The 23,130-nt window shown below is 47.8% G+C and overlaps 1 protein-coding gene and 1 non-coding gene across 6 annotated transcripts; both read left to right on the top strand.

Annotated features, from left to right (window-relative positions):
- The first annotated feature begins 665 nt into the window (after positions 1 to 665).
- LOC140365197 (homeodomain-interacting protein kinase 1-like) lies at positions 666 to 19,466 on the top strand. Of its 5 annotated transcripts, XM_072451474.1 has the most exons (20): positions 666 to 1,016; positions 5,738 to 6,068; positions 6,940 to 7,315; positions 8,478 to 8,669; positions 9,252 to 9,433; positions 9,520 to 9,643; positions 9,718 to 9,837; positions 9,908 to 9,994; positions 10,561 to 10,745; positions 10,841 to 10,988; positions 11,436 to 11,619; positions 12,057 to 12,175; positions 14,547 to 14,660; positions 16,620 to 16,774; positions 17,251 to 17,319; positions 17,603 to 17,767; positions 17,910 to 18,035; positions 18,087 to 18,220; positions 18,304 to 18,407; positions 19,027 to 19,466. In XM_072451474.1, exons 2-20 carry the CDS (start codon positions 5,740 to 5,742, stop codon positions 19,432 to 19,434), a joined length of 3,321 nt encoding a protein of 1,106 aa, XP_072307575.1. In that variant the 5' UTR covers positions 666 to 1,016; positions 5,738 to 5,739; the 3' UTR covers positions 19,435 to 19,466. The 5 variants fall into 5 exon arrangements, with proteins under 5 accessions (XP_072307575.1, XP_072307573.1, XP_072307574.1 ...); XM_072451472.1 differs by having other exon boundaries at positions 17,910 to 18,220; XM_072451473.1 differs by having other exon boundaries at positions 16,623 to 16,774; positions 17,910 to 18,220.
- LOC140366503 (small nucleolar RNA SNORA17) lies at positions 11,794 to 11,921 on the top strand. Its single transcript, XR_011928050.1, has one exon. It is a non-coding gene; the product is annotated as a small nucleolar RNA SNORA17 (small nucleolar RNA).
- Positions 19,467 to 23,130: the final 3,664 nt, after the last annotated feature.

A 23,130-nucleotide genomic window follows, 5' to 3' on the forward strand; every position in this document is an offset into this window, starting at 1 on the left:
TTTCATTGTTTATTATGCATTCATTTATAACTGGTTAGAAAAGGAATAATTGTACAATCATCACCTCAGTATTTATGTGAAACCACCATGTATTCCTTTGATTTTAGGAAATAAAAGCCCCACCGTGTAACTTTCTAGCCAACAAATATACTAAAATAAAACATTATTTAAAAAAAAAAAAGTTTAACGTATAAACTCGTGGGCTTGACACTCCACAAACCTGACTCGTGCTTTTCCTGGAGAAACCACTTCCTGCTTGTTTCCATGGAAATGTTGATCCTTTAGCTATAATATTCTACGACAGTATGGCATAATCATCTTAAAGAATGTTCCGAAATGTGCTTTTTAACTGTTCTTTTCCCTGCGTCAGTGTCTGTTCCGTGTCTGTTTCATTTATGAAAAGTCTGCGTGTTTACGGTAATTCTCCAGTGCGTGACCCCGTGCGTAATGCTAAACCAGGAAAGTTTACGTCATAGAAATGTACCCAAACCTGCAGTTATTTACTCGTTTGTTTGAACGGGCCTTTTTAACGCGCGTTTCCCGTAAATCGACGTGTAAATGCACCATTTCCCTCTGGCAACGCAGTTCTCTCGTTTTTCTCGTTTATTTACTGTAAAAAATTCCACTCGCTCTGTTTACCGGATGTGACGTAGACGACGCAGCTGATAAACGACGAGGCTTCTTCCGGTGTCTCGGGCTTTGCTCCTTCTGCCACCGCTTTTATTTTGGGGTTTTCCCTGGATTTTACGCCTCATCTGTAGATATTTTTATGGCGATATCCTTTAAAGTATCATAATGATGATACACACTGCATATTATTTTATATACTCTGCGCTGTAACGCCTCTGCGAGCGGCTTTGGTTCCACTGGACTCAAGAAACAATGCGGGCCTAGCTTCGGTGTAGCTCCACGGCTAACGGCGGCTAGCAGCGGCTAATCACGCAGCGCTGGTGCAGAGTGGGGATTTAAACCTCGGACCTGGATTGTTTTTCTCTGCTGTGTCAACGCCAAATCCGGTAAGTTCCCACGTTCGGACCGTCTCCCGCGGTGTGCACGCGCGTACCGACCCTTGGCACTCGTTTTTGTGCAGGAAAAACGTCAAGCAAAGCGAGATATTTTCGAAAGTTTTGATGTGCTAGCCTCTTAGTGTTAGCATCTGAGTTAGGTAACATGTCCATAAAGAGACTTGGCGTTAAATCTGTCAGTCTGCTGTTTACCTGTGGAAGTCTGGCTCGCGAAAACGGTTGATTCCGTGCTAATTATTGTGTGTAAAGTTATAAAACGTGCTCAAATGTCGGCGTGTGTTGATGTTTTGAAGCGGTTCGGACTTTTTAGGGCTGTGGCAGTTTCCATTACGCAGTGTCGCAATGTCCTGGCTCAATAAACAACGGATAAACTTGTCATTTATCACTTTTAAAAGCAGAATCTCGTTTCGATCATGTTCGTGCCGCATTCGCTGATATTTTGTTGTAATATTGAGGGTAAAAAACATGTCAGACGTGTTCACAGTATTGCATTATGTCAGACCAGGCCTGCTTTTTGTTTAATCGGCTTTTATAAATTATGTAAGGATGTTTTCTGCAGCCGTGGTTGCTCGGGATACATATATGTGCTGGAATAATGTCAAATATCAAACGTAGTAATAACATAGTGATGATAAAATGCACGTTTTTGGTTTAATACATGAAATGCCGGTGAGGAAAACGTGTAAATGATCGTTTTAAATGCATAAATCTGACATTGTTCATATTTAATCTGCACTGACTGATATAATGTGTGAGTTAAACGTTTCAGATTCATTTACTTTAGTTTTCAGAGCTTCATTTGACCTACTTTCCGCTTGATAAGGATGTTTTTGCTGCTGCCTTTGTACCTAAAAGGTGTGCCTGGATTATGTCAAATGTCAAAACTCAATCGTACTGTAATAATATAAAATGTATAATCACACAAGTTCTAAATGTGAATCATTGCACAATAGGGTTCAAATTATTTATTTCTATATTAAATTTGATGATTTTCAGCCAAATTCGTGGTTTCAAAGTGGTGGCTTTGGCCTGTCCTCAGTCGCTAATGCTAAGCTAATGCTAAGCTAATGTGTAAATTGCAGGCATTTTTACTCTAGTATTTCACCGTGTTTTATGTTTTTGATCGTTTAGTTTTTCCTTGTTCTTGTTACTAATACTCATAATCCCCCATAAAACTGTCACGTTCAGAGGAAGCTTTTTCCACGATTTTTTTGTTTGTTTTTGTTTTACTTTTTTACATATTTTGGAGCACTTTGTGGGGATTTAATCTGTCTAACTAAAACTACACAGTATATAACTTTGTGCAGGTGGAGTAGATTGTTGAAACAGTATTTCTGTAAATCTACCGTGAGTAAACATAGAATACATTTAATAGATTTGTGATGTTAAGACCTAAACTTCTGCTATTGGTCTTTTTACGTGATGCTCCTTCAGCAGAAGGCTCTGCTGAAGGAGAAGAAGAGAGCCTTCAGGTCAGGGAACAAGGAGGAGCTGAGGACTGTGCAGAAGGAGCTGAGGAGGAAGATCAGGCAGGCTGAGGCCGGCTACAAGAGGAGGATGGAGGAGCAGCTGCAGCAAAAGAACATTCAGGGAGTGTGGAGGAGCCTGAAAACCATCTCGGGCTTCAAAATCCCCCCTGCCCAGACAGAGGGGGATCTACAGTGGGTGAATGATTTAAATGCTCACTTCTTGAGGTTTGATCGGTCACCCGCCCCTCCCCCTGCACAGCTGCATGCTCCCTCTTCCACAGCTGGACAATGCCCTGCATCTGCTCCTCTTCGCTTATCTGCCCCGGACCATCAGCTCCCCACTTCGCCTGGACTCACCCATCCCCCCAGCACACAGTCCCCCTGCCAACCACTGACTGTCACAGCAGCACAGGTGAGGAGTGAGCTGAAGAGGATTAAAGTGAGGAAGGCAGCAGGACCTGATGGCATCAGCCCCAGGCTCCTTAAGTCCTGCGCAGATGAACTGTGTGGAGTTGTGGAGCATGTCTTCAACATGAGCCTGAAGCTGAGGGTGGTACCACAGGTCTGGAAGACCTCCTGTCTGGTACCTGTGCCTAAGACACCGCGCCCCAAAGACCTCAACAGCTTCAGGCCAGTGGCTCTCACGTCCCACCTGATGAAGACACTGGAGCGGCTGGTCCTGGACCACCTCCGCTCCACCGTGAGCTCAGCCATGGACCCGCTGCAGTTTGCATATCGGTCTGGCATCGGAGTGGAGGACGCCGTCATCTCCCTGCTGCACCGCTCTCTCTCTCACCTGGAAAAGCCTGGCAGCTCTGTGAGGATTCTGTTCTTCGATCTTTCCAGCGCCTTCAACACCATCCAGCCGCTGCTCCTGAGGGACAAGCTGGAGACGGCTGGTGTGGAGTATGACCTGGCAGAGTGGATCCTGGACTACCTCACAGACCGACCCCAGTTTGTGAGAGCCCGGAACTGTGTGTCTGACACTCGGACCTGCAGTGTGGGGGCGCCCCAGGGCACTGTCCTCGCGCCCTTTCTCTTCACCCTTTACACTGCAGACTTCAGACATGACACGGACAGCTGTGTCCTGCAGAAGTTCTCTGACGACTCTGCTATCATCGGACTCATCACGGACGACGATGACGCGGAGTACAGAGGACTGGCGCAGGACTTTGTGGACTGGTGTCAGCGGAACCACCTCCTCATCAACGCGGGGAAGACCAAGGAGATGGTGGTGGATTTCCGCAGACGCCACCCCACTGCCCCCTCACCAGTGAACATCCAGGGACGGGACATTGAGAGAGTGGACTCATACAAGTACCTGGGTGTTCATCTGAACCACAAACTGGACTGGACTCATAACACGGACGCACTGTACAGGAAGAGCCAGAGTCGGCTCTACCTCCTGAGGAGACTCAGGTCTTTTGGAGTGACAGGGCCACTCCTGAAGACCTTCTACGACTCTGTGGTGGCATCAGCCCTCCTGTACGGTGTGGCCTGCTGGAGCAGCAGCATCACAGAGAGGGAGAGGAAGAAGCTGGACAGAGTCATCAAGAAGTCCAGCTCCGTCCTGGGCTGTGCTCTGGACTCGGTGCAGGAGGTGGGGGACAGGAGGGTCCTGGCTAGATTCACATCTATGCTGGACCATGAGTGTCACCCCCTGCAGGACACTCTCTCCGCTCTGGAGAGCAGCTTCAGTGAGAGACTGATCCACCCTCGATGTGTGAAGGAAAGGTTCCGTAGGTCTTTCCTTCCTGCTGCTGTCAGACTTTATAACAAAAACTGTTAGTACTGAACACTCGCAATACTGACCTAACCATGTGCAATTCTGTCATATGTGCAATTGCTGTTGGAATTCATGTGCAATTCATGTGCAACCTATGTGCTGTCGTGACACATATTCATGTGCAATTACTGTCGTGATCACATGCAATGGTATTTATGTATTTATTTATTTATTTGTCTATGGGAGTTTTTATTTATTTATAGGAGATCTTCTACTGAAAGTGTTTTTCAGACTTCCTATAAGTGATCTGTTCTTCTGTATCTACCTCTGTATCTACCTGCGTTGCACCAATGAAATTTCCCCATGTGGGACAATAAAGGAATATCTTATCTTACTGGGCCTGATAATGCAGCCTTTTCCTGTTTTCACCTGTAGATGTGACGAGTTCAGGCTAATCAATGACCGGACACTGCCCGTGTAAAGGCTGTCATCATGTAGGTCATTTAAAGAGTTCTGCAGAGATCAAAACATCCCTTATTGTGTTGTGGCTGTAAAAGCTGCCGTTAACCCGTCGTTTAGACCATCACAAACATGTTCTGAAACGCATGGGGTTCTTGAATTAGCACTTTAGATTTAGGACGGGACTAGGATCATTTTTATTGTTCAGGATCTATCTTTTGGAGCAGTATTGACAGAAAGGAAGAATTGTAAATTTAGCATGAAAAAAGCATCAGAATGAGCTAAAATGTGTCTGTAAATGTCTTGTTGAGGCTCAAGTATCGCATAAAATCATAAAACAATCCCAAAAAGACAGAAATGTCACGATGCACTGCAACAGAAAAGATCCTGAAAAACAAGAATGTTGACACTTAAGGCCACTAACACAATAACCATTAAGCAGGATCACTTTTTAAAATGCATAGTATTGTTAAAAGACATGAGATGAAATAAATAAATGGCATAAACATGCACACTTTAAAGGTTGAACCTAAAATATAAGTCAACATAGTTGTTATTGTGACAGGTCTATTTCTATCCTTGTTGAGAGATGACACCTAGAACGTTCTGTCTCTTATTCAGGCATTTTTAAAACTAGAATGTGCTCACTATTCTGATTTTGCAAATCTCCTGAATAGAGCTTTAATCAACTCTAGATTTGTAGTGGATTTGGCCTGTGCATCGATTAGTCTATTAAAATGTCGCTCTGAACAATATCTATTTATGATTCAACCTTATTTGACCAAAGTGGACTTCAAAGACAAGAGAAGTACTTATAATGTGCTTGTTTTTTAGGACAGGGCTGAATAAATTCATAATTCCCCCCCCAGAACACTGAGCACACTTAACTCCCGCCTCCTTTATGCTGTTCCCAATTAATAAAAATTCCCATTAGAATAACTGGACAACAGATTTTGGTTGATTTTGCACACTCGGCTGATGAATGGACTTCCTTTACTGGGCTGCTCCGTTAGAGCACCTCTGAGACTCTTGTTCTTAAACTGGTCTTCCTCCTGCAGAGATGAGCTCTCAGCTGCAGGTCTTCTCGCCGCCCTCCATCTCCTCCAGTGCCTTTTGTCGAGTGAAGAAGCTGAAGGTGGAGAGCGGCGCGTGGGACGTGTCTAGCAGCGAGGCGTACGCCGCGTACCCCTTCACCTCCGGAGCGGCGGCGGCCTTGGCGATCCCGACGTTCGGCCCGTCGCTGGTGTTTGCCCCGAGCGCGGCCGGGACCCGGGCGCAGGTGGTGGTGAGGGCGGCCGACAGCACCGGGAGTTTGCACCGCGGCTCCAGCAGAAGAGTCACGGAGCAGTACAGCCACGTGGAGTCCAGCTCGGACACGCGCAGCCACAGGTGGGACCTTTACTCTCTCACTTGCGGTTACAGCAGTATTAGTGCATTCTGTATACATTTATTTGACTAATATTATATAAACTGCAGTTTGTCTAAATGTGATTCAGGGTTTTTTTTTTGACTAGATGACGACAAGACCATGTGATGTAGAACCGTCTTGCTGCTCAGAAACATTAGACTGCTCAATAAAGTACTACAGACCGTCTTTGTCACCACCATCTCTTCAGAACTATGTATCTTCAGATTTTTAGATAGAGACCAGTTTTCCCATAGTTTGGACGGGGTATTTTAAAATGTGGACGGGCATTTTCGAGTGCAGGGACGGCCATTTTATTAATAAATCTTAAGAAAAAAGAGAACATTATCATTAAATCTGACCGGGAAGCGTTTGACAATAGTCCGTCATTACAGTCTACTGTTTACAAGTGAAAATTTGCATACTGAGCGCTGAAGCTACTCGTTTTTTCGCCTTGTTAAAGCTCCTTGTTAAAATTATTTGGACTGGGTGTTTTCAAATCCCATCTTAAAGCCTGTATTTCTGGGCCTTAAACTCTTGCCATGGACACAATGAATGGATACCTTTGGCGCAAACTCCTGGCAGAGAGAAAGAAGGCCATTAATAACAAGTGTATCACTTATGCACCAACAATCAATGAGTTTTTATAAAATGACAACACACTGAAACCTTTGACAGATTCTGGACTAGATGAGACTCATAAAGTAAACTATATATTTAAAAAGTTGATCCGTTGTTCACCATAATGAGAATTGATTAGCCATGAACCAGCACTAAAACTGTTAAGAAATGTTTCACTGAACTTTCTTTTACAATCAATTCGATAGTAACGTGACATTTCCCCGCTACTCGCAGACACGCCCACAAGCGCAAGCACGAGGACTCTCAGGACGGCGGCAGCGGGTGTGGCAGCGTGCAGATCCTGGAGGAGCTCTCTGCCCCGGCGGCGACCTTCTCCACGCGGGCCGGGAACAGGGGCACCGCCGCGGGCCAGTCCATCCCGCACTCCGCGACGACCACCAAGAGCAGTAGCTCGAGCGGCGAGGGCGACTACCAGCTGGTCCAGCATGAGATCCTGTGCTCCGTGTCCTGCTCCTACGAGGTGCTGGAGTTCCTGGGCCGGGGCACGTTCGGACAGGTGGCCAAGTGCTGGAAACGGGGAACCAACGAGATCGTGGCCATAAAGATCCTGAAGAACCACCCGTCGTACGCTCGCCAGGGACAGATTGAGGTAAGAGTCGGACGCCAACACACTCCGTTAGCTTCTTTACACTTCATTTCCTCGTCCGCTGAAGACGGCTTTAAGTGGATAACGAGGGGCTTAGACTGCCCCCTGGTGGAGTCTGAAGTGTTTGTGTTCTGGATTAGACTGCCCCCTGGTGGAGTCTGAAGTGTTTGTGTTCTGGATTAGACTGCCCCCTGGTGGACATTTTCTTTAGGCTCGTTTATGCTGCACGTTCCAGACACATACGACCCAGTTAATAGTGTTACTCTGGAGCAAGTTAAACTGTTACTCTGGAGCGAGTAAAAGTGTTACTCTGGAGTGAGTTAAAGTGTTACTCTGGAGTGAGTTAAACTGTTACTCTGGAGTGAGTTAAACTGTTACTCTGGAGTGAGTTGAACTGTTACTCTGGAGTGAGTTGAACTGTTACTCTGGAGTGAGTTGAACTGTTACTCTGGAGCGAGTAAAAGTGTTACTCTGGAGTGAGTTAAAGTGTTACTCTGGAGTGAGTTGAACTGTTACTCTGGAGTGAGTTGAACTGTTACTCTGGAGCGAGTTGAACTGTTACTCTGGAGCGAGTTAAAGTGTTACTCTGGAGCGAGTTAAAGTGTTACTCTGGAGCGAGTTAAAGTGTTACTCTGGAGTGAGTTAAAGTGTTACTCTGGAGTGAGTTAAAGTGTTACTCTGGAGTGAGTTAAAGTGTTACTCTGGAGTGAGTTAAAGTGTTACTCTGGAGTGAGTTAAAGTGTTGGTCTGGAGTGAGTTAAAGTGTTACTCTGGAGTGAGTTAAAGTGTTACTCTGGAGTGAGTTAAAGTGTTACTCTGGAGTGAGTTAAAGTGTTGGTCTGGAGCGAGTTAAAGTATTACTCTGGAGTGACACATTTCGTGATAAATGTGTTCAGAAACTGTCCTAAACACACTCTGCTGTGCCCAGAGAACAGGGAATGTCCAATAAGCTGAATTATTAGCATCGTGCTGTTCTAGTTCTACTTTATTTGAATAAATGCATAACTGTCGGCGACATCAGTTGACCACAGATAAAGAGTAAAGTGATACACGAATGGATCTACAGTTATCCTTTAATACTTTTGTGGGTGAAAACGGCTGTCACTAGAAGCTCTTTAGAATGTTCTCGCGTACAAACCCAACCCGCTGTTTTCCTCCTCTGCAGGTGGGCATCCTGAACCGACTGAGCGCGGAGAACGCCGACGAGTACAACTTTGTGCGTTCGTACGAGTGCTTCCAACACAAAGGCCACACCTGCCTCGTGTTCGAGATGCTCGAGCAGAACCTCTACGACTTCCTCAAACACAGCAAGTTCAGTCCTCTGCCGCTGCGCCACATCCGGCCGATCCTCCAGCAGGTCAGAGACACTCGGGAACACTCCGTCTGACCCGCCGAAAACACCGCCGCACGCAATCGTGTTTGAAACCGTTTTACACCCCAAATGAGTAGTTAGTGTCATTTATGAGTCGTATATGCTAATCTTTCAACCACCTACAGCTGAATATGTTAATATATCAGTTCTATAAGTTTCTCTAGTGCAAAGAAAAGATGCACATGATCAAGAACGAGTCCAGAGTCGATCAAATTAGTCCTTTTCCAAATTAAGTTTAATTTTTGAATGTGTCTTAATTCCTGAGTTATAGTTTTTATTCCTGAGGCCGATGGCAGCGAGTCATAAAAATAATTTGATAGTTCCAAGTTTCCCGGAGACTCTGTGAGGGGCGTGGCTAAAGCTAGCGTGAACGGGAACAGTTTTGTCTCATTTCTTTGACTTCTCTCAAAGCCTCTACGCCGCTTTTGAACCTCTCTTTATGTCATGCTAATGCTAATTTTAGATGCATTATGACCTGGAAATATCATATTCTTGTCCCCCGCTTCATTTATTGGCGAACGGTCGATCTTCTCCCTCTGAACCTCTTTTCGGCCCCTCTTTGCTCAGGTCGCCACGGCGCTCATGAAGCTCAAGAGCCTGGGTCTGATCCACGCCGACCTGAAGCCGGAGAACATCATGCTCGTGGACCCTCTGCGGCAGCCGTACAGAGTGAAGGTCATCGACTTTGGATCGGCGAGCCACGTGTCCAAAGCCGTGTGCTCCACCTACCTGCAGTCGCGGTACTACAGGTCAGTACGGGCGCTCGCGTTCTACCGGGGTTCACGGTTCCCCATCCGCCGGACGGCCGTGGCTGTAACCGCGTGTGTTTCGCCAGAGCTCCGGAGATCATCCTCGGCCTGCCGTTCTGCGAGGCCATTGACATGTGGTCGTTGGGCTGCGTCATCGCCGAGCTGTTCCTGGGCTGGCCTCTGTATCCGGGCGCCTCGGAGTACGACCAGGTCCGTCCGATCTAACGCAACGCCAGAAGAAGATGGTTTGTCAGTTTTAAAAGCCGTTTGTCTTCCCTCGGCAGATCCGTTACATTTCTCAGACCCAGGGCCTTCCAGCCGAGTATCTGCTCAGCGCCGGCTCCAAAACTAGCCACTTCTTCAACAGAGGACCAGACTCCAGCTTCCCTCTGTGGAGACTCAAGGTGAGGCAAGCGTTCGGACTTCCTGCTTATGCTCCGTCCGACCCAGGTCCATCGTCCCTTCTTTTTTCAGACTCCAGCAGAGTCCGAGATGGAGATGGGCATCAAATCCAAAGAAGCCAGGAAGTACATCTTCAACTGCCTCGACGACATGATGCAGGTACGAACTTTTAAAATAAAAACTAAATAACTTTGACAAACACATGGTCCCAAAATAGACGTAAAAGCTTTTCTTTGTTTCGTTATCATAATAAGATGAGGTAGAATCACACAGCCAGGGTTTCTCAGGAGAGTTGTCTTCAGGTCGAAGTCAGAAAATGTTAGAAGGCTGATTTTCCGCCCCGAGACACCAGGGGGCGACGACAGACACTTCAAACCCACTGAAAATACATACTTAACCGTCATAGGGACCTACAAAGACGTTTAACAAGGTGAAAATGTTACTTGGTTCTGCTTTAAGATCTCGATGGTGCTGGTTTAAGTACTTTTACTCTGTGTGATGGATAAAAAGTATAGTGAGGCCTGTGAAAAGCGCTGCACACGGCTCGTGATCACGCGGGTTAGTAAGCGCTGATGTTTTGCGTCTCACCACTTCAAAGGCTAAATGAAGGCACACATGTCTGCCGAGCCGCTTCAGTCCTTATTTACGATGCTCTGGCCGTTAGCCGTAGCCACTAGCCAAAAGTCTGAGCCGAGGTGTTTTAGAGCGTCGTGTGCTTTTGGCAGGTGAACCTGTCGTCTCACCTGGAGGGCACGGACATGCTGGCGGAGAAGGCCGACAGGAGGGAGTTCATCGATCTTCTGAAGAGGATGCTCCGACTCGACGCCGACAAGAGGATCACTCCGACCAAAACTCTGGGACACCCGTTCGTCACGATGAGCCACCTCATGGACTATCCGCACAGCTCACAGTCAGTACACGCTCGCGTTCACACGCCGACATGCAGGATGGAGCAGATGCATGGACATGATCAGTGAGTTTGAACGTTGTCCTTTCCCTCCACAGCGTAAAGTCGTGCTTCCAGAACATGGAGATCTGTAAAAGAAGAACCTCCTACGACAGCAGTAAATCTTTATATTCCACTAATGTGCCCAGCGCTGCAGCGGGAAACCTCACTGTGACCTTCAGCAGCCAACTCAACCAGCATAACCAGGTAATCACCAGTATAACCAGGTACACTAACTCAACCAGCATAACCAGGTAATCACCAGTATAACCAGGTACACTAACTCAACCAGCATAACCAGGTAATCACCAGTATAACCAGGTACACTAACTCAACCAGCATAACCAGGTAATCACCAGTATAACCAGGTACACTAACTCAACCAGCATAACCAGGTAATCACCAGTATAACCAGGTACACTAACTCAACCAGCATAACCAGGTAATCACCAGGTACATATACACATTGCACATACATATACACATTGCACATACATACTTATTGCACATACATATTACACATACATATACACATTGCACATACATATACATATTACTGGTACATATGATTGAGCAGGAATGGGAGATCTCAGATGACCTTTGACCCTGTGCACTGCTGTAAACATATAGAGAAACAAGTGTGATGTGTTCCAGGTGCCTACAGCAGGGGGCGCTGTGCCTTTGCTGAACTACCAGCCGGCTCTGTATCAGCAGGCCACTATAAACATCCCAGGTCTGCAGCAGAGCGTTCCCATGGCGACGCGGCCCAGCGGACTGTGTGGCCAATCAGAGCCTTTCCAGCAAACGCTCATCGTCTGCCCGCCCTCCTCGATACAAGGTACTACTACTTACTACTTACTACTTACTACTACTACTACTACTACTACTACTACCTACTACTACTACTACTACTACCTACTACTACTACTACTACCTACTACTACTACTACTACCTACTACTACTACTACCTACTACTACTGAGCCCGCCCTCCTCGATACAAGGTACTACTTCCTGCTCCTTGAGGCGTTGCAGCCCCCCCTTGTGGAGGTGCTGTGTCATTAGGAGCAAAGAGTGAAGGTGGAGCTTTAACTGGGACTCTGTTTGTGGAGAGTTCAGAGGTCAAATCACCACCAACAAGATGTTTCTACTCACAATACACAGAAGATATGAGTGTTTTTATCCTGAAAGTGACAGAGCCTTTTGTCTGCACCCGTTTGTTTGTCCCTTTCCGCTCGTCCTTCTCTCACGGCTCCTCTTTGTGCCTCTTCCTCAGGGCTGCAGTCGTCCTCCAAGAGCTCCAGCTTCCCCGTGCGCATGGAGAACTCTGTCCCTTTAGTACCTCAGAACCAGTCGGCCCAGTCTCTGCAGCTCCAGCCCAGCATGCTCGCCCAGGTGAGAGCGAGGAGCCACCCACGCCCGCACGCCAACGCTTCGTTTGCACATCCACGCCACTCGTTTGCATATCACCACATTCCACCAAACCTGTCTAACGTGTGCACGAGCTAAAGGCCCTCGACTCGTGTTTACAGTGGGGTAGGACCTGGTTTAACGAGAGGCTGAAGAGACGCTAATGAGAAGCTAACAGGAAGTTAATAAGAAGCTAACGCGTTTAAACTTGCACAGCTTAAATTGTGGTCAACTTTGTCTCGTTAGCAAATACAATACTTAACATTGTAATCGTGGCGTTGGAATGGTTTTACGTTTTAATCCATCTCTTGTTTTAAAGGTGCACTCTGTCACTTTTCTTCTTGTTGTTGCTTTGCCTAGAATAATCCACAGTGGCATTAAACTGGTCTATCTCCATGGAGACCAGCAGGTGGTGTTTTTCAGCAGTGAAGACGGCTCTAATTGAATAAATGCTAAGATGGATTAGTTTATGAGTAGTATTATTTGTCGTGCTGCTGATAACTGATATTTACCGATATCGATTAATTGACTCATCGTTAGGGCTGGGTAAAAAAATCTATTTAATCGATTTTGGATCTATGTAATCAAAATTTTGCAGTATCGATTCATAAGGCATGAGATCGATTTTCCCCCCATGAAGTTTACCTCAGTAGTCTTGTGAGCGGCGCAGCAGTGGCGCGTTTACGTCCGCTTGTCAAGCGTCAGCAGCCGTCCCAACTCAAGTCTGACGTCTGGAACCATTTCGGATTTAAAACGGCAAAGCCGGATAATACCAAAGTGGTTTGTAAAATCTGCGAAGCGGACTTACAAACCTCAGAAACCACTTGACCAGGTATCACACTACGCTAACGTTAGCCTCCAACTACAAGCCGTCCGGAGAAAAACAAAATGAAACTCAGGGAATCACTAACATTACCAACCGATTCTCCGCTGGTCAAAAAGATAACCGAAGCCATCGCAACTTTTGTCTGCAAAGATTTACGCCCGTACTCGTTAGTGCAAAACGAACGCTTCAAGCGGCTTGTTCATGCGCTAGATCCACACTACGTTATGGTGCTACGTAAACATCTGACAAAGTTCTCCCCATGATGTACACGTGTGTGTGAAAGACGCCATCCTAACGAAAATGCAGTCTGCAGAGAGAGTCAGCATAACTTGTGACACCTGGACATCACGGTCAACGCAGTCGTGCCTGACAGTGACCTGACGAGCCACAACGCTAATAATATAGCTAATATTTTGACGGGGGCCATACAGGAATGGGTGCCAATACAGGAGTGGGGGGGCCACACAGGAGTCTGACCAGCAAAGACCCAGCAGTCGTGACGGACAACGCTGCAAATAATGGTTGGTGCAGTGGAGATGCTGCAGCTGATGCACGTCACACTGAACTGACAACTGAGCCTCACAAACAGGTCTAAAAACTACTTTATGTTTCAAAATTGTACTTTTGAGACTTGACACCGTTTTGTTACAGCTGAAGTTTAAACTGTCCAATTTACAAGTTTGCACTAAAAACCTGTTTATGGTGAAAAGAAAAAATAAAGTACATTTGTATTTTGTAACACAATTCAATCGAATCGTATTGAATCGAATCGTGATTAATCGATTCAGGACGTTATGAATCAAAATCGAAACGATTTAGGAAATTTGCCATGATACCCAGCCCTACTCATCGTGATGAGCCGATTATGAAAATGTATTTTGATGATGGTTTTCTGGACTAAACAGACTCTAAAACACACAAAAAGAGCTTTTATAACAAAGACGGCGGCAATAGTGAATCAATGTTGTGTTGAGGTCAGAAGTTGTGTTGAGGTCAGATGTCGTGTTGAGGTCAGATGTCGTGTTGAGGTCAGATGTCGTGTTGAGGAGGTCAGATGTCGTGTTGAGGAGGTCAGATGTCGTGTTGAGGAGGTCAGACGTCGTGTTGAGGAGGTCAGACGTCGTGTTGAGGAGGTCAGACGTCGTGTTGAGGTCAGACGTTGTGTTGAGTAGGTCAGATGTCGTGTTGAGTAGGTCAGATGTCGTGTTGAGGTCAGACGTCGTGTTGAGGTCAGACGTGTTGAGGAGGTCAGACGTGTTGAGGAGGTCAGACGTGTTGAGGAGGTCAGACGTCGTGTTGAGGAGGTCAGACGTCGTGTTGAGGTCAGACGTGTTGAGGAGGTCAGACGTGTTGAGGAGGTCAGACGTCGTGTTGAGGTCAGACGTCGTGTTGAGGTCAGACGTCGTGTTTAGATCAGACGTGTTGAGGAGGTCAGATGTCGTGTGGTCATATGTTTGTGTGCGTGTGTGTGTTTGTGTGTGTGTGACCTCTCCTCGCTCCGGCTCCTAACCCCTGGCTCCTGCGTCCTAGGGCTCGTGCACTCCTCTGATGGTAGCCACACTCCACCCTCCCTCCGCAGGCCTGGGCCCCCAGTACTCTCTGCCTCTGGGGCGCCCTCTACTGGAGCACACAGCCACAGTGCTGGTAAAGCCTCGACGGTCTACAGCCAAGACGCTCTCTCTCCCCTCACTGACCGCACCTCCTCCGTCGTCCGTCTGCTTCTGCTGTGACCGGCCCGAGAGTCTGAGGGTCCAGTGACGCTTTGGCCACTTCAACACGGCTAAAAAACATTCAATCAAATCTGTGGCGTTATTGGAAAAACTAAAGTAATTTCAAAATAAAACAAATGATTGATAATGGAATGCGCTCTGGTCAGAACCTCACTGGTCACTTCCTCTCGCAGCCTCATCGCTTTGACCCTTTGCACTTAATGAACACTTTGTAGTGACTGAACCACTCTTAACGCTGGAGCCACAAACACTTAAACTCAAGTACCGCATTTTCCAGACTATAAGTCGCACCAGCCAAAAAATGCATAACAGAGAAGAAAAAAACATATATAAGTCTCACTGGAGTATAAGTGCAAAAATAATAACAGATGAGAGAACATGGTGAATAGGTGTACGTATGCTAACGCTAACACCTTCAGCTACATGAGGCACAGACAGAACTGTGGTAAGTGTCTGGTATGTTAACGTAACATATGAACAGTTATTCAGATAACTATAGCATAAAGAACATGCTAACAAGTTTACCAAAGCATCAGTTTTACCCCAAATCACTAAATCCATTGAATTCTTCTTCCTCTGTGTCACTTCTAAACAACTCCACAAACTCCGGAGGAAGTGAAGATTCTTCTTCTGCGTCGCTTAGAGTCTAGAGCGCCCTCTTGTGTTTGTCAGTGTGAAAATAATGAATAATATCACATTTAAGTCGCTCCCCGGCCAAAACTATGAGAAAAAGTGTAACTTATAGTCCGGAAAATACGGTACTTCAGCTTCAACGTTTTAGGGCAACACTTTCCTCATGAAACCTAAATGTGGCTCAAATGTTTTATTTCCACACTTTTCTTCCTCCCACGGCCTGATTAAAACCTGCTCAAAGGCCTTAGTCTTATTTTTGAATGGTTTGGTTCTTGACTCTTCACAGCCGATATGAGAGACACATGGGGGGGTGACTCTCTGGGGGGGCCCTCGCCCCCTACAGGCCCCTCGCCCCCTACAGGCCCCTCACCCCCTTCACGCCCCCTTCAGGCTCCCCGCCCCCTTCAGGCTCCCCGCCCCCTTCAGGCTCCCCGCCCCCTTCAGGCTCCCCGCCCCCTTCAGGCTCCCCGCCCCATTCAGGCCCCTCGCCCCCTTCACGCCCCCTTCAAGCTCCTCGCCCCCTTCAGGCCCCCTGCCCCCTTCAGGCCCCTCGCCCCTTCAGGCTCCCCGCCCCCTTCAGGCTCCTCGCCCCCTTCAGGCTCCTCGCCCCCTTCAGGCTCCTCGCCCCCTTCACGTCCCCTTCAGGCCCCTCGCCCCCTTCAGGCCCCTCGCCCCCTTCACGCCCCTTCAGGCTCCTCGCCCCCTTCAGGCTCCTCGCCCCCTTCAGGCTCCTCGCCCCCTTCACGTCCCCTTCAGGCCCCTCGCCCCCTTCACGTCCCCTTCAGGCCCCTCGCCCCCTTCACGCCCCTTCAGGCTCCTCGCCCCCTTCAGGCCAAAGCAGAGTCTAATCTGAGCTCTGTCTTTATTGTGGACTAAAGCCTGAGCTCCAGAGCAAGTTTAGGGAACATAAACTCTAGCTCAGACCTGGACCTTCAGATTGAAAATGACAAGCAGCAGTAAAAATGTCTTGATTTCTAAAACCCGCACCAAACCATTCCTCTGTGCCCTCCTTTGCGCCCCTCTGCGCCCTCCGCGCTCTCCCACAGCGCCTGAACTTTGCATGTTCTCCTCGTGGATCAGTTTAAGTGCTTTTGCGAGTGTGCTTTGGCTGTGCAGCTGGCCCCTCCTCTCGCCCGCTCGGCTCGGCGCCCGCTCGGCTCGGCGCCCGCTCGGCTCGGCGCCCGCTCGGCTCAGCACCCGCCGCGTTGTGTTCACGGCGTGCGTTTGTGTGTGTGTGCAGCAGGCGTGGCCGTCGGGGGCACAGCAGATCCTCATTCCATCGTCATGGCAGCAGGTTTCGGGGATGGCCCTCCACGGAGCCTCACACCAGAGCAGCCTGAGCCAGGACCACTCACCTCTGCACCAGCAGGGGGCAGCACAGGTTCACCGCTGGAGGTGAGGGCTCACGCTACTCTCATGTGTACTTACTGTGCACTTACTCTCGTGTGCACTTACTCTCCTGTGTTCTTACTCTCCTGTGTTCTTACTCTCCTGTGTTCTTACTCTCGTGTGTTCTTACTCTCGTGTGTTCTTACTCTCGTGTGTACTTACTCTCGTGTGTACTTACTCTCGTGTGTTCTTACTCTCGTGTGTACTTACTCTCCTGTGTTCTTACTCTCCTGTGTTCTTACTCTCCTGTGTTCTTACTCTCCTGTGTTCTTACTCTCCTGTGTTCTTACTCTCCTGTGTTCTTACTCTCGTGTGTTCTTACTCTCGTGTGTTCTTACTCTCGTGTGTACTTACTCTCTTGTGTACTTACCCTCATGTGTACTTACCCTCATGTGTACTACATTCTACTGCTACAATTGGAATCATTATTATGTTTATCATGATTTTATGGCCTTTTCTGATCATTGGTTTTAATTTTCCAGAAACACGACCCAAACAAAGACTCAGGAGAGGAAGAAGGTGAAGGCCAGACGAGCAGAGACCAGGAACAGGTTTGTGCTGCTAATGCTACTACTACTACTACTACTACTACTACTACTACTACTACTACTACTACTACTACTACTACTACTACTACTACTACTACTACTACTACTACTACTACTACTACTACTGCTACTGCTACTGCTACTGCTACTGCTACTGCTACTGCTACTGCTACTGCTACTGCTACTGCTACTGCTACTGCTACTGCTACTGCTACTGCTACTGCTACTGCTACTGCTACTGCTACTGCTACTGCTACTGCTACGCCCTCATGTGTCCTGTTTTCAGGGGTCTGGTGGCTGCCTCCTTCCTCGGCTCCAGTGTCATTTCTCCCGCCTCCTCCGCTCTGTCTCAGCCAATCATCATCTCAGACACGCCCAGTCCTGCCGTCAGCATCATCACCATCCACAGCGACACGGACACTGAGGACGAGCGGAAGTTCCACCCGGCCAGGTCTGGTTTAGTCCTGGTTTAGGCCTGGTTTAGTCCTGGTTTAGGCCTGGTTTAGGCTTGGTTTAGGCCTGGTTTAGGCTTGGTTTAGGCCTGGTTTCGGCCTGGTTTAGTCTAACTAGTCTAACTAGTCTCTCTCTTCCAGTGTGAGCCTGAGCCAGAGGGCAAACGTCATCAGCTGTGTGACGGTGCACGACTCTGACTCTTCCAACACCAGCCCTCTGACGCCCCTCGCCCGCTCGACCTTGCCCTCCGCCCTCGCCCGCTCGACCTTGCCCTCCGCCCTCGCCCGCTCCGCCCTGCCCTCCCTCACCCGCTCCACCCTGCCCTCCCTCGCCCGCTCCGCCCTGCCCTCCCTCTCCTCCAGACAGCACAAAGGCCCGGCTCTGCTCGCGCCCGCCGCCGTTAAAACCCAGGCGACGGAGAGCGCCGTGACCCGCGCCCGGCTGGACACGGGTGAGCGCCGCTTTTACGTTCAGGGGAAAGAACCGTTCTCGTCCAGAATCGATCTGACTGCGTTTGCGTGTCTGTTCCTTCAGGAAACGCGGTGAAGACGAAGCGCTCGAGTCGCCAGCCGTGCAGCGCCGAGTCCGAGCGCCACCGAGCCATGTCCAGCCAGTCGCACCCGCTCAACCTCAGCCAGGTCAGCACGCTGCACAGTCTGACCGTGTGAAGCTCGGGTCACACACAGACACGCGCACACACGCACGCGCGCACACACACACACACACACACAGACACGCGCACACAGACACACGCGCACGCGCGCACACACACACACACACAGACACGCGCACACACGCGCGCACACACGCACACACAGACACGCGCACAGACACGCGCACGCACGCACGCGCACACACACATACAGGCACAGACAGACAGACGTGCACACACTGACACGCGCGCACACACTGACACGCGCGCACACAGACACACACACACAGACAGACACAGACACACACAGACACACACACACAGACAGACACAGACACACACAGACACACACACACAGACAGACACAGACACACACAGACACACACACACAGACAGACACAGACACACACACACACACACACACACAGACAGACACACACACACACACACACACACACACAGACAGACACTGACACTGACACATTTAGAATACATAATACAATCATTCAGTCTAACGGGCCAGAGTAGAACTAGTGTCACGTCGTCATGGAAACTGTTGTATTAACCTGTCTGTCTCTCCCTCCCCCCTTTGTCTCCGCCTCCAGGCTCAGTCCGTGGTCTCTTCCTCGCAGGACTCCTCCTCCTCCTCCCTCTCCGACGCCTCCCTGCTGCGCTCCTTCGCTCCCTCCGCCCACTTCGCCTTCCCCGATGTCTCCGCGCTGACCTCCACGGCGTCGGGGGCGTCGCTCTACTCATTCCCGGCCTCCAGCGCCCTGTCGTCGGCCTCGCACGCGCTCGACCACCTGCTCGCCACGTCGTCGTCCGGCTCCGCCTCCGCCCGGAGAGACTCCGCCCAGAGGAAGGAGTGCGTGGGCGGGCTGCTGCACCACGCCCTGCCCCAGTACCAGCACCAGTTCCCCCGCGCCGCCGCCGGCTCCTCCTACGTGAGCGCCGACGCCTACGCCGCGTTTCAGCTCAGCCCCCGACGCATCGCGCAGTATCCGTACCTTTGAGAGGAGCGAGGGAGGAGGAGGAAAGAGGAAGAGCGAGGAAAACCTGAACGCTCACAGAAGAATCGAGGAAGCACGTCCGCTTTTAAAATGGCCGCCGTTCTAAATGTCTGTCTGGAGTTCATTCGACTTGAAGCATTTGACCCGTTTGAAGTTCATGCGTCGTCTTTGTGGGTGGAGCCTGGCGTTTGCACCAAAATGGGGGGGAAAAAAGAGAAATTCTAGCAGCAAAAGAGAATGAAAAGCTCCATTTAACACTTTTTTTCTCGCTGGTTTTAAGTCTAAAAAGTGATCAATAATTTGAACTTGGCTTGAATTGTAAAAATGTCAAAATAACAAAATTTTATTTTATTTTAATGAGAATAAAAAGCTTAGATTTACTGTTTTGTCTAAAAATGATCAGTTTTAAATAAGTATGTACCAAAACAGTTTTTACAATATGTATTTTTTATCTTCAGTTTGTCACCCAATGGAAAAAAATCGAGCTTAAAAAATTGAGCTTGAAATGTAAAAGAAAGAAAAACTATTAAATAAATACACCTCTTTTAGTGCTAAATTATTTGACTCATTTAGATAAAAAAGTGACATCAAATCCATCTTGAAACGAGAATAAAAACCTGAAAACGCTCGATTGACTTCTTTAAATATCATGCGACTTATTTCTCACAATTTGTCGTTTTTAGAATTCAAGCCAAGTTTTTCCCCAAAATTTAAATTAAAAAATAAACTCATCAAAGCTTGAAACGAGAAATCGAATCTGTGAATCTCTTTGTAACGATCATTTTTACAATATATTGTTTTGTGAAATGTGAGAATTGAAAGGAAGAAATATTTTTTTTAATCCAGAGGAACGCTCCTTTTACCGTAATCCATGTAAAATAAGGTGCAAAGAGAACGTGTCGAATCTGGACCGGACTTTAGTTTGGAGCCGTTTAAACGCTCGTGGTCGTCGCTCATCCTGAGTCCGTTCCGTGTTTTACGAAGCGCCGCGTGCAGAGAGAATCCTCCTGCCGCACGCGCAACTCCAGACCTTCACTTTATCTCAGCTCGCTCTTTTATTTCCGCGGAAACGTCGGAAAAACTGCGTGATAATCCAACCGCTTTTCGTCGCTGTGGCTGAAAAGTGGCGCGCATTTCGAGACGCGACGGTAAAACCCGAAGTCTGTTTTGTACCACGTTCGTAGCTCGTAGTTCTCCTGATGAACGCGCTCGGAGTCTCTAAAAGCTGAGCAGAGTCTCTAAAAGCTGAGCAGAGTCTCTCTAAAAGCTGAGCAGAGTCTCTAAAAGCTGAGCAGAGTCTCTAAAAGCTGAGCAGAGTCTCTAAAAGCTGAGCAGAGTCTCTAAAAGCTGCTCAGAGTCTCTAAAAGCTGAGCAGAGTCTCTAAAAGCTGAGCAGAGTCTCTAAAAGCTGAGCAGAGTCTCTAAAAGCTGCTCAGAGTCTCTAAAAGCTGCTCAGAGTCTGACCTCCGACGTAAACGCTCCCGACGACGAGCCGAAACGTGGCGCGCGTTTCCGTAGCGACGAGAGAACCCTAGAGAGGAGAGGGTTTGCCACCCAGAGACCGAGCTTTCGTCCGGGTGAAACGCACTCGAATCCTCGTATTTACCGTCGTTTCGTTGGAAGAGCGATCGTCAGTCTTGGCGTCTCGTTCTCGAACTGAACAAACGTCGTGAAGAGAAAGTCGATGGTGAAGAAGTGTTTTAAATGTTGGATTAAACGTGTCCAAACCCTCGTGACACAAAGTGATGGTCTTCAGAAGGTTTGTTCTATTTAAACGAGTAAAGGGCTGTTTAACCCGCGTGTTCTTCTGTCTTTTAGCTCCTGGACCTTCTCTTACCTTTAGTTAACTTAATTTAAATGGTGTTTTTTCTGTATTTTTCTGTTTGTTTCGAGTTGCAAACGTATGAAACTGTGACTGTCGTTTTCGAGTGTGTAGTTTGTAGGTTTGAGTAGAATCATGAGATGCACCAGAGCATCATGGGAGGTTCTCTGCAAAGCACCAGAGCATCATGGGAGGTTCTCTGCAAAGCACCAGAGCATCATGGGAGGTTCTCTGCAAAGCACCAGAGCATCATGGGAGGTTCTCTGCAAAGCACCAGAGCATCATGGGAGGTTCTCTGCAAAGCACCAGAGCATCATGGGAGGTTCTTTTCAAAGCAGCAGAGCATCATGGGAGGTTCTTTGCAAAGCAGCAGAGCATCATGGCAGGTTCTTTGCAAAGCTGCAGAGCATCATGGGAGGTTCTTTGCAAAGCACCAGAGCATCATGGGACATTTTCTGAGGCGTAATGGGAACTGGAACTGGAACTAATAATCCGACTCTAGAACCTTCCAGAACGTGGCATAATGTCAAAATGTTCTGATTTTCATCCCTTTTTTGTGTCTTTATTTGTAAAACATTCTGTTTCTGTTTTATTCACTCGATTATGGATTTACAATAGAAATATAAAATCTGAATTATCTGTTGCACTAGAAAAATCTCCCCGAAAAACAACGATCTTGTTTATATTATTTTTTGATGTCGTAATTATTGTGACGGGCAAGTTTACATCGGACCTGGACTGGACCTGGACCTGGACCATTGTGGGTCTAAAGTCCTCAATCCTGACTTCAACCGGTTCTGGACCGGGTTCTGGATCTAGTCCATGTCCAGGTTCTGGTGTATTGTAGCTGTACCTAATATGTCCGGTCCAGTTTGTGCTCAAACGATGGTCAGAATATTTATGGATCTCGTCTGAAATGTTCATGTGAAAGAACCTAGACCCGTCAAAGGTCAGTTTGGGGTTGAAAGTGTCTGTTTTGTGCTGATTTCTCACACTTCACGTTCTTCCGTCACGTTTAGTCACAAACGGTTCAACTTCAGGGAAAGATGACTTTTCAATAAAAACACACAGAACGCCTCGTTTCCTTTTCTCTTTCAGTTATGAAGAGAGTTATGACTTATATCTCATCATAGAGTTGAGAGTCATGAGTCGTTAAGAGCGTTAGGATGAGTTATGAGTTACGATGAGCGAGTTATGAGCTATGAGAGAGTTATGAGTTATAAGAGGTAGTTATGAGAGATTTATGGTGAGAGCATTAGAGTTGTGATGAGCATTATGATGAGAGAGTAATGAGCGTCATGAGAGCTATGATGAGAGTTGTGATGTGTGTTAGTTATGAGTGTTATGATGCGAGTATGTGAGTGTAATCCCTCCTTCGTCCAGGCGTGTTCCATTGTAGAAAAAGCTTCAGTTTCATCTGGACTCAGTTAGAAAAATTAGACGTTTCGACTCTCATCCAAGATTCATTGTCAATAAAAGAATTTAGGTCGAGAACTCCGATATTTGTACTATTCTGTGGTAAGTCTATCAGCTCTATCTCTATCAGCACAGGAGAAATACAAGTTCAGGACCACAGAGCGCCGTGCATCTCCATCTTGAAGCCTCTAATCACTCGTTTGAAGACGGTGAGGTGAAGGTTTTAAGCAGGGAGAAAAGATGGTTTGAAAGAGGAGTCAAGGAAGCTATTTTTGTTAAAAAAAGACCTTTAACAGGATTGGAGGGCTAAGATTCAATTTCCTGATATCTACAATGGTATTCTGAACCCCTGGAGAGGTAGAGGACCAGGCCATTTAGATGTTAATCAGGTACTCAGGGGGACAAAGGGGACAAAGGGGAGACTAATAGCCCATTAAAGGGTTGAATAGGCTCGGTAGATAC

The sequence above is a fragment of the Eucyclogobius newberryi genome, unplaced genomic scaffold (assembly GCF_026437365.1).
Source record: "Eucyclogobius newberryi isolate DKJ021-1_F unplaced genomic scaffold, fEucNew1.0.hap1 SCAF_19, whole genome shotgun sequence".
Lineage (NCBI taxonomy): Eukaryota > Metazoa > Chordata > Actinopteri > Gobiiformes > Gobiidae > Eucyclogobius > Eucyclogobius newberryi.